Source organism: Neolamprologus multifasciatus, chromosome 11 (assembly GCF_963576455.1).
Source record: "Neolamprologus multifasciatus chromosome 11, fNeoMul1.2, whole genome shotgun sequence".
NCBI classification, from domain to species: domain Eukaryota; kingdom Metazoa; phylum Chordata; class Actinopteri; order Cichliformes; family Cichlidae; genus Neolamprologus; species Neolamprologus multifasciatus.
Genome location: NC_140449.1, coordinates 15929901 through 15942061, shown reverse-complemented (window position 1 = coordinate 15942061; position 12161 = coordinate 15929901). Strand labels below are relative to the sequence as shown.

General features: G+C 40.1%; 1 protein-coding gene across 1 annotated transcript in view; it reads right to left on the bottom strand.

Annotated features, from left to right (window-relative positions):
- Positions 1 to 12161, bottom strand: part of rims2a (regulating synaptic membrane exocytosis 2a) — a 147983-nt gene that overhangs the window by 21574 nt on the left and 114248 nt on the right. Inside the window, 3 exon segments of the mRNA XM_085178578.1 lie at positions 7415 to 7642; positions 8207 to 8373; positions 11810 to 11910. Of these exon segments, the coding sequence (XP_085034704.1) occupies positions 7415 to 7642; positions 8207 to 8373; positions 11810 to 11910 (496 nt within the window).

Sequence of the window (12161 nt, the reverse complement as noted above, 5' to 3'; positions counted from 1 at the left end):
TGACTTACAGTATAGATGAGGTTAACACTGATGTAGTGTATATTCTAAAGCCTTTTCATGCAGTGAAAGACCAACCATAGCCTACTCTCCAGCTCTCTAAATGGTTTTGTAAACGTTTTGAAGCCGTTTGGGAAATCGGGAATAACATAGAGTTAATACTCTGCATTTTATCTGTTAGGTTATTTAGTTTTTTGATTTAAGATGTCTAAAGACACTAATCAACTAAGACTTTGGTAGTATTCTGAGTATTAATTTAATAATCAAAGTATTAATTTATTAAATGAAAAGTTCACGGACATCCACAAGTAGGTAAGAGTTGTGATCAAGCGCTCAAAGCTGCACACAGAAAAGTTGCCTGTCATCAGCATTATTCTCCAGCTCCTGCAGTTTGAAAGGAAATAGGCCAGTGTTCAAATGAGGGTCCTATTTTAGCCCTGCCAGTAAAATTATCTTTAAGAGACAAATTACATTCTGTATCATAGGCTCTGAATTCTTAATGGGATAAGTTACGTGTAGCACCCTCATTAATTTAAGTGTCTGACCTCCATCATGTAACTGTGTTGCAAAGACCACTCGTAGAAAGATGTGCTGGGTAAAACGGGAGAAGGTGTAATACATTTTGACGACTGATTCCATCAATTAATTCAATCGTACTCCAAATTTCACATATATCAGACACTCTGCTGTATTTGATAAACGCTGGAGTTTATGTCTGATATGGTTGCGACATTTCATTAACCTGCACATGAACACAGTGATGCTTTTAGTTTAGACAATCAGCCGTGCCAAAACATCAGCAGTCGACCAGGCCTTTGTGTGTCCCACGCACATTCTCAGGCAGTTAGCTCATAAACAACATATGGAACCATCATGAATGTGTGAGCACGTAGTAATGGCTGCTCATGTCACTCCTTGCTATGCTGGCGTGGATAGTATACACTGGCACATGTGTACCCTGTTTTGGCAGGCCGCACTTCATATTTTGTTTTTCAGCTGCTGTTGGTGAAATAAATCAGGTGTGCTGTTAAACAGCACCTCGTACCCCAGCCAGCAGTAGCAAACCTTTTGTTTATACCAGTTCTAGCACCAGTGGCTTCTGTTAAGTATCAGCCTGTGCTTCAACATATAAATATTGAATGCTTATTGGGAGATTAGCGCCTTTGATCGGTTATTGCAGCCCAGAGGCTTTGAAGACGACTTCAAGCACTCGGCCAGCACCACGGGCCCGTGTGGTACAGGTGACATTCTAAAATATGCTCTTTCACTATCATCGCAGTGAGGTTGCATTTCATCTGCTCCTCACACGGCGATCACGCCGCTTCTTTCATTACAGCAGCACAGCAGCGAGGTCAGGGGGGATCGTGGCCTCTAACAATGATTGCCAGCTGAGGTTAAAATGCATGAGCGCAGAGCTTTCAATTAGAAATTTATGTTCTGTAAAATATTTAGCGACACAAAATAGGAAATGAGATGATATGTATTCTTCTGATGGAATAAATGTCTCGTCTAATTCCCTACTTGTCTAATAGAACTCACAGTGCCTGTCACCATGTTTATATCAAAGGCAAACTTTAATCCTTCTCTAGGAGGATGGCCAATAATAATATTTAATCTAAAGTGATGAACACTGCTGGTACGTGGACACATTCTACCCATTATCGGAACAGATGAATTATACCCAAACCACTAAGGGTCTATGATGGTTTGTTCCCTAAAGGGTGAACTTGCAACTGGACTGAATACACATCTGGCTCTAACTGAATTGACGGCGCTTTTATTTTTTGGGGGGGTTTTTTTGTCAAAATGCACAAACATCTGCTCTTAATGGACACACTGTTCTAAAGTAAATCATAGTCTCATGATTCTTGCTACTCTCATAAACTGGTGTAAAAGGACAACTTACTTTGATTGTCCTCAATAAAAACAAGTGCATAAAATCTCTCGCACCTCCTCTCATTACAGTTTCGCCACTCTCTGAACAGGTCTTGGCACTCAATCCAGGGTTGCTGTGTAAATATGCCTACTTGGAAAACTGAGTCTCTCCAGGGATTTCTGATTTTCAACCTCAGCTGAAAGAACACAGGGCTCCTCATCATGCAGATTGCTCACCGTGCATTTTCATCTAGGCCAACATGTTCCCAAAGCATAACCCAACCCCAAAATACCTTTGAAATCTTTGGTGTTGCAAAAATGTAGACAGGTTTTGCTACACAAAGCTGTCTTTAATAGGCCAATCTCCATACTGTATCATGTATTGATCATTTTTAGAAATCGATGGTAAAAATTTAAATAAAGTCTTCTAAAAGGAAATGAGTCAATAGATATTAAGCAACTTTAGGGTGAAATATACATTTTATTTATTTAGTCTCACTAACAACAAGGAAGGAGCAGCTGTTATTAAAGGTGAATCATAAATGATGTATGGAAAAGTGCAGGTACCATGGCAACCGTGCCCCAAATCAGAGCATTAGCATGCGTTCATGCCTGTCAAGTTTTTTTTGTGTTTTTTTTTTTTTTGCAGAGGTTGCAGTGAGCAGAATTGAAGTGATTAATTAAAGTCTGGATCTCATATTTATCTTAAGCTGTAACTTGGATACGACATTCTCATTCAGAGCAGAGATTTTCGCTTCTGTCTTCAAAGGACTAAAAACACACACGGCTATCATGATGTTTGTATGCCAAGCCTGTTTAATGTGTAGCAGATGTGTATTTACACTGTGACCTCAATACATAGGAGATGACTCATAAATAGATGTAGCTGGTGGCCATGTTTCTGCTAAATCACACTGCTTTACTACTTTCACACACAGATAAGGAGAGCAGCGAATGCATCTCTTGTAACTTGAAGCACATCGCGTGTCACTTGCTGACTCCTCAAATCATCTCGATACATGTGATTGACTGTTTTCAGTATTCTGACTTCAAATCTGGAGGCTCTCATAGAAAAGCTTTTTTACCTATAGATATTCTCTGCTTGATTACGGTTCAAGTTCTGAGATTTGTGGCTTCAATGCCCAGTGGCACGATTGACTATGCAGTGGCATGAATAACAGATATGCTAAATAATATCCTCCTCAACTTCCTTCCTTTTTCTCTAAAGCAGTATCGAGGTTTAAAACACATACAGCACGTATCTGTGTCAGTGCAAAGGAAGCTTTCTGTTTGAGGCAGTGGTCACCTAGGAAGTGTTGTCCTCGATTAAATAACAGCCAATTATTTTCAAAATAAAGATAAAGATCAAACAGCATACACATTTCAACACGAGATACAATTTAGACGTAACTTGAAAAACTGCAAGCTGTATGTGTGCGCCAACAGAAAGCTTAGATTATTACCATCAATATTTTAAATCATTTTTATAGTTTAACAATATAATCGACTATACAATAGACTGTATACAAAAGATGGACATTAGTTACGTATGTGAAAAATTAAGCCAATGCAGAAGTGCTTTATCGCTCAATCACACTGGAGTAAAACTAGGACAGCAGCTTTCTTGTGACTACACTAGAGTTTGCCCAGGGACTTCACTGAATATGGTGATACCCAGGTCTGCAGAGATAAGAGATAAGTTCAGTCAAAAGCCGCAAAAAGTTTGATTGTGCCACAGCCTTCAACATCTGCTTTCCCTAGTGTGAATGCAGCATTAAATATGCAGTCTTTCAAATGGCCTGCAGTACATGACTTCTGTGGTTGCTTATAAATCTTAATAAACAACTTTAATAAAACCCGAATAATTACTACAGATCTTAATAATCACTGCTACTTAATAACCACATGTTTCACAGCTGGATTTTGTTTGGAAAAATATTTGCAATGATTATTTTGTTAATATCTTCGGCTAAACAACCATTTACACCAAACTTTTGATTTGACCTACTCTACATAGCATGTTAATATTATGTTAATGTGACATACTCTATCTCACAGATCCTAAGATTATTAACATCCAGCAATTTTGTTTTTTTTGTTTTTTCTATTGTGTGCAGCTGCAAAAATCATTACTCAGTGAGAAAACCTGAATGAATAAAACGACGCGGAGTGTTTGATTTTTTATCTCTCAAAAAGCAGAATATTGCATTACTCACAACTAGGTGGAATATCAGTTTATACTGTAGCTGTCATGAAGGAACAAGGGTTGATCACACAGATGAGAGTTGTCAGCATTTTTTAAAGTAGGACCAAATGAGCTCACTTTCAGTCAAGATGAAACGCGTTGCAACTGCAGCATTGTAGCTTAAATCAAATCTCTGGGACGCGTGTGCTTAAGTCGGCTTTTTTCAGATCTCATTTGTACGTTTCCGGTGAATTCACTGAAAGTGATTACCCCGTGGTCATCAGTATGAGGTTTGTGATGTGACACATAAAAACAGGGAAATATCGAGGAGTAGCTGGAGACAAGGAGGAGGTTTGAGTCGACAAGTTGCACGTGCAAAACATGACTGCAGGGGATCAAGTGAAGAACACGGACTGATAAAATACTGATGCAGCATCCCAACACAACACAGCACACACAATAAAGCAATATACACAGCAGCTTCAGAGCAAACCGATGGATGAGTGGGCAAAGCGTTAGGACTTCCTAATCTTCTGTTTGCACTGTATAATCCACGATCCACTGTGTAAGTACAATTTACTTACACTTCAGTGGATCTGCTCCTGTTTCTGCATGTGCATTTAGCCTCCTACGCGCATGTGCAGAGTGCACCTTCTCAATCAGACGGTGCACACTAGTGTAGAGTTAATCACGCGTGAGAGGGTGTAGCTTTTATCTTAATGTGTTTTCTGTTAAGACCGAGGGGCAGAACTAATATTGGTGAGAAGCGCTTGCTTGGATCCTGCTGTGAATGTGATTTGATAGAAAAGACATCTTATCAGGAGTGCAAGCTAAGCTTCTTTCTGTTGGCCTTCCAAATAAATTTTGCTCTTGAATTTGCTCTTGACACAATTTTCAGACCTGCTAGTCCAGCACAGTGCAAAAATGAAACCACAGTCTCGTGGTTTACCAGGAAATAGTGTCATGTTAAATATAGTCTTAACATGTTAGAAGCCAAGCTTCTAATATGCCAAGGCAAGAAGCCAAAGCTCACTAAACATTTAGACATGAAGGTCCACTCAGAAAAACAACAGCTTTTATGACAAATAAATAAATAAATACATTTTTATTTATATAGCACCTTTCAAGACAGAATCACAAAGTGCTGCACAGAAGATTAATTATGATGTGTAGTAAAATATCAACAGTTCACCTAACCTCTGATTTAAATAAGTCTTCAACTTTATATTTACTGTACATCTCTATGCACACTTTGTGTGAATATGACCATTATTATTATTATTATTATTATTATTATTATTATTATTATTATTATCACCTGTATGTACAGTTATATGTTTAATACAGGGAGGCACTTTGTTGAACCTCTTAGCAAATCAAAAAGTGATGTTTAAGAGGGTCTTGCAGTACACCTTGTTGTAATGCTGGATTTACAGTACTGCGCTAAATCTGTGCCATAACCTGGTGCTCACTTTCTCATAAATGTCTCATAAATATTGATCAGCAAAAGGCTGATACCTATGTGAAACATAAAGCAACAGGCTGTGATTGTATCTAGCACACTCATAATCCTAATAGTATTATTCCATAGTAAACATGCAGTTTTTCTTGTTTTCATTGCTCTTTTTCATCGGTTCGAAGGTCTTCTCTACTTCCTGCATGTCGATAAAAGTAACTGTTGTTTAAAAGCATGAAACATGAAGAGCTCAGTTTTCCTCATGGTGTCAGAGCATTGCAGGCATACGGTAAAAGCAAGCTCTGATTAAGTGCAGTACTATAAATTCAGGATAAAGGTTATTCATTAGATAGTAACCTTAAAGTTCACATTATCTGATGTGTGAACAGACTGCATGGACACCAACTGTTTTCATGTCACTGCAATTATACACTGCTCAAAAACGTTAAAAGGAACACTTTAAAAATACATTCGATCCCAATGGGATGTGTGCATTACTGACAGCACTGGAGCGTGCACTTATTGAGATGACCACTGCTGTCCTGGGAGATCTCCCCCAAAATCTGGACCAGAGTATTACTCAGCTCGTCGACAATCTAAGGTGCAACTTGGCAGCGTGGACTGAGTAAAACATAATGTCCCAGAGGTGCTCTGTTGGATGTAGGTCAGTTGAGCGTGGAGGCCAGTCAGTAGTATCAATTTCTTCATCCTCGAGGAACAGTGTGCTTACTCTAATTACATGAGGTCGGGCATTGTTGTGCATCAGGAGGACCCACTGCACCAGTTCTGACAATGTGTCCAAGAATTGCATCCTGATACCTAATGGCCGTCGGGGTGTGTAAGGCCTGTGGGTCCCTCCATGGATTATGCCTCCTCAGACCATCAAGGACCCACAACCAAATTGGTCATGCTGAACGATGTTACTCTTCCACGTCTGTCACATGGGCTCAGAATGAACCTGTTCTCATCTCTGAAAAGCACAGGGCACCAGAGGTGGAGCTGCTGATTCTGGTATTCTATGGCAAATGCCAATCAGGCTCCAGTGCTGAACAGTGAGCACAGGGGCCACTTGAGGACGTCGGGCCCTCAGGTCACCCTCATGATGTCTGTTTTTGATTGTTTGGTCAGAGACATTCACACCAGCGGTCTCCTGGAATTCATTTTGTAGGTCTGACAGCACACATCCTGTTCCTACGTGCACAAAAGAGCAGATACCAGTCCTGCTGATGGGATAAGGACCTTCTACGGCCCTGTCCAGCTCTCTTAGAGTAAGTGGCTGTCTCCTGGAATCTCCTCCATGCTCTTGAGACTGTGCTGGGAGACACAAAAATCCTTCTGGCTATGTCACACATTGATGTGCCATCCAAGGGGAGTTGGACTATCTGTGCAAGCTCTGAAGGGTCCAGGTACCACCTCATGCTACCAGTAGTGACACTGACCCTTGCCAAATGCAAAACTATTGAAAAAACAGTCATAAAAGATGAGGGAAAAACATCATTGGTCTTTACCTGGAAAACCATTCCTGTTTTTGAGGTTGTCTCATTGTTGCCCCTCTAATGCACCTGTTGATAATTTCATTACCATGAAAGAAAAGGTTTAACACCAACCCACAAGTTGAACTGACTTGATGCTCTGATTAAAAAGTGTTCCTTTATCTTTTTTAAGCAGTGTAAAATATTAATGCTACTCTACCTTAGTATTGTTAAAGGTCAACAGGGCCACAGTTACACCATCATCAAGGTAAAGAGAGGAGGGTAGTCACCACACTCTGCCTTGCACGTCCTCATATAAATGTGCAAAAGACAGTCGTCCACTGGGATCTACAGTGGGATCTATACTACTGTTAGTAGTTTTCTTCATTATTGTTAGTCTACAGTTTGAAGGTGCTACACAGGTGTTACCTGAGGTCAGTCTCTGAGATACTCCTTTGGTGCAAGTCCTCTTCTTTCTCCACCAAATCCTTCTGATGCTCTTCGCCTGCGTCTACCTTTCCCTCCCACCCCTTCCCCCCTCTCTGCACCCTTCCTTCTTTACTAGCCCCTCTGCCTTTTTCTCCTGCCTCCTCTTCCTCCCTCACTTCTCCTAACTGCTCATCCCCCTCCCGAGAATGGCTCCTCGATCGCAACTGGCTGAAGATGGAAACAGAGGCACAAAGAGCAGCACATGCAAAGCCAAAAGAAACAGAAAAAACAGAAAAAAAACAAACAAAGCGTGAACAATGTCAACAACAAAAGAGAGACGAACACAGAGATGCAACGCAGCCATGATCAAAAGCAGATTGATTCTAAATCACAGAAGAACTAACGTAGACTTAAAGCAAAGCACCATGCAGAGGAGTTTGTTTTTGCTTTGATATGAGACGACACCCAAAGAGTAGAAATATGTTTAATGTTTCAGTGACTACTGCCAGATATAGACAAACGTCCCCCACAGCATGAAGGAACAGAGTTCAACCACTTGGCTCCAGATTCTCTAAAATGGAGCCAAACTTGAACTCATCACAGGGAGAAAATGACACGCAGCGCTACAGGAGGGGCATTTTCTCCTCGAGTTTAACCATGTGCAAACAGTTTCAAATCTGAAAACGTCTGGACATGGTAATGAATATGGGGTTCACAGCTGAGGGGGGCGGGGTTTGTCCATTCCAGCTTGATGGTAATTTAAAGAGCAGCACAAAGTTTGCATTAGCCTACCGGATCTTGCGGTTTCCTTGCGGCCTTTCTGACTGGACAGACATGTAGCTCGTGCTGCTGAACCGAGAGGCACTACTGGTTCTCGACACAGCGGACACGTCGCTTACATCACTGTCCGACGACTTGGCTGACAAGTTGTCGGAGCCCCGTGGATCTCTGCCTGAACGCTGCAAAGAGGGCAAAGAATAAGACATAAAGTATGGTGACATCAGATATCACAAGTTTGGTTTTTTTTGAGCAGTCAACAATTTTAACAAGTACAAAATGCCGTTGCTAAAATAGTCCCAATGAAAACTTCAACAAGTTACAAAAGGGTAGAGATTTCTAAAATGACTTCTACGTCTTTGCCTTGTAAGGGAAAACTATTTGATCAAGACAAGCAGTATTTCAGAAATAAGCTGTTGAATGTAAAGAAAAAATATGCCCACTATTTTTACGTTAGGCATATTAGGTGAGCGACTTTAAAGGTCAGTATTTTAATTATGTAGTGGGAAAACATTGGGCTTGCAGTTAAATACCGCAGGGGTTCATGGTTTGAGATTTGGTCTTACCAGGTTCAGAGACTAGGAAAAGTTAGCATCCACAATTTCAGCTTGACTTTCATTTTTGTGTACAAAAGGCTGGAATGGCACACGAAAGCATGTCTTCGTTTCATTCAGCTTCTGATCAGCATCCATCGTTTGTGTGTGTGTGTCTTGTTGATAGTGATGCTGGTATTTTAATTGAATTTTTACATTTGAGCTAATTTATGCTTTGGATCTATCTAGCATGGATATATTAGATGGTAAATGGACTGTTATTTAAATTGTGCTTTTCTAATCTAACTGAGCACCTAAAGCACTACAGTTCTCATTCTCCCAGTCAGTGTTTTTTGTGCAAGATCTTGTCTAACATTTGCACACTTACTCACACTCTTTACAAACAAACATGATGCATGTTTTAGAGTAACAAGTAAAATAAATTCTGAAAACTAGATTTTTGAATTGGGAACTAGGGCCAAAAAATAAAACTGTTGCCAAAGTGACAAAACTGCAGATTCTTCAATGGCCCCTTGAAGCTCCTACGTTAAAATGCCCAGTTTCACAGCAGAAATAAACCTAACATTGGTCCAGGCCGGGCGTCGACAATCTTCAACATCAAAAGAGCCATTTTAGCTCCTCCCAACAAACTACGAGAGAAAAAGTGCAGCACACGCGTGTAATGTGGATTAACATGTTTATTTTCTATGAGTTTTTAACTTGAATATGTCAAGCTCTGCCTGCTCTTGCATTACTGTGTTTGATTAACAATGCAGACAAAGAAATAATGCGAACATTCGCGATTAAACTTGTGATAAAGTTTACAAGAAGCTGTTGATCAATCACAGTCCATACAGTGTTGTTGCCAGAGACCAAAGATGAAACATTCATCAGCAACCGTTCAATAAACTAAATTTTTTGGACATTGTTTTGAAAGATATTTGCAGGCACTTAAGTTAAGCTAGCAAACATTGGAAATAATAGAAAGTCCAATTATTCTTGATTGCATCACAGCACACCTGGGAACCTCGCTCTGTGCCGTTGGTTTCCTTTTTGCACGCTCTTTTCTTTTTCTAACAACTACCCAGTTTAAAGCTATGCCTAGCAGTGTGACAGATTTGTGTGATAACAATTGGTTGTAGGTGCAATATGGCTTGCCAACAGCCTGTCCATGAAATATGTAATCCAGTTTTGCTGATTGGCTAGTAATACTGGAAGGCTTTTTTGTGTGTTACATAGAATTGCTCATAACAGGTGTTTATGTCTGTGTGATGTACCTTCCTAACCAAGCTTGTTAGCATTAGCTGACAACTTAGGACTCCAAAGAGTCATCCAAATATGGTCACTCCTAGCTCTGAAACACCCAGATGGCAACAACTAAAACACTATTCTCCAGGCTTCAAAACGGGACTTCAAAAAACAAAGATTCTTGTCATGTCTTGTCAATTGTTTATATACAGGCTAAGGCTTTCATACAAAGCAGGGTTACGGGGATTAAGTAATAAGATGGTTTGTAACTTACTTCAGCATGCAAAACTAATTTGCAAAAGTCATTCCCTGTATGCCTGCTTCTTAATGCTTGTGATGTGCAATTTTACTGCTAATTTTTTAGGGTATGATTGTCACTGGGGAAGAAGCTGAATGTCTAACTAAAAACGAGCACTTTTCAGTGGAAGACTGGATGGAGCAAAATCAGGGTTGTGCTCTGAGAACTTGTCCCACAGAGACTGTCAATGACTTGGTCAACTTTCCAAAAATTAAAAACAACTTGACGTATTATCCTTCTGATTAACTGGATGAGATCCAGAATGCATTGCAGACATACAGGCATGAGGACTTGTAGAGTGCAATCTAAAAACTGCACCCACGCTGAAAACAGTCAAAAGTGGCACAAGAAGATGATCCTAAACAGGTGATCGGCCAAATTTCAATCAGGTAATGTGTTTGTTTTCCATTTTTGAAGACTTGTAATCTCATGTAATTGTACTCTTAATACTTCATGTACATTTTACTAAAAAAATTAATGAATAATATTCTGATTTAGACATACAAAGTTTTGCATGAGTACTTAACCATAAGTGGCAGGAAGACAGTTACCATATACTGTTTAATCCAGTGACAGTCAACTGGCTCACAAAGTCGGATTCTACTCAACTAACTTTATACACAGGCTTTCCTGGAAGCTGAACTGGGCTGGGATGATCTTGGCACAGACTTAGTGCAAGCACATTTGTGAACGTGGATGTGTATATAAGATCTTATTATGTTTTGGTTGGCTGTTTACTGTAACTAAATCTGGACGAAGTGTTACAGTAACTGCCTTTATTAGCGATAGCATTGTTTTTGTCAATAGGAAGATATTGCTCAACATACAAGGACTGGGGAATAATATCAGCAGCTTTTTATAGACTCCAAATGCCATAGTTTTCATAGCACTGTCTTAAAAGGAAAGCAGACAGAGGGGCTTCATCTGCTACGTCTCAGACCAGACCGCAGTGAGACAGCAGGCTCTGGCCGAGCTCAATAAACATGTTCAGGACTTCTCCAGAACAGAGTAGTAAACAGTGGACTTTACACACAATTCCTTGAAATTGCAAAGTGATGTATTGAAGTGAAAATGTAGTTTCCCACATAGAGATAACTCTAGGTGGCTTTAGATTGTTGTCGTTTTAGATTTGTGTGCAATGATTTTGAGATATCTTATCTTTCCATGTACTTTTTCTGGGTTAACAATGGACACTGCTGAGAAACTGTTGGGAAGGATTAATAAAATTTATCCTGTGGCGCTGTGGATGCATGCCGCTTTTTAAAGTCAAAGCTTTGAAGAAAGACGTGTATAATATATATCTGTGACTCAGATGAGCTGATTAGAAGAACAACTGTATCCAGCTCTGTGTTTTCCAGCCTTTGTGTTGAGTCTTTGCCAGCTGCACTTTGTTTTGATATGTTTTGTGACCATATCTGTGCATGATGCAAACATCAGTGAGCGTGCATTTTGGAACTTTGTGAACAGTGTTTGTGTAGGAACGTCGTTTTCTGGAGTGTTGAAGCATAAATTAAGCAGACCTGGGTGTGTTTTCTTTACCTTGTGGTAGTCCTGCTCCAGTCTTGAGTCAGAACCAGCTCCCTGCTTGTACTTGTTCATCTTTAGTTTCATCTGTCTGGTCCTCTCCTCCATGTCCATACCTGAGCACAGAGACAGATGCGAGTCAGCTGGGAGCTGGTGGACTGTGAGGAGAGCCTCATGGAGGGGCATACTGTTATGGTGAGAGAGGCTTCTGTTGAGCTATGAGCCATGAGCTATGACGGGACAGATCTAATGGGAAAAGCTGAATGGTTGGCTGTTTTTAACAAACACAAACCCGTAAACATATGCTGCATAGAATAATAAACTAATTTTTGAAATCAATAAGTCCCACACAAAATGCTGCTTTTTA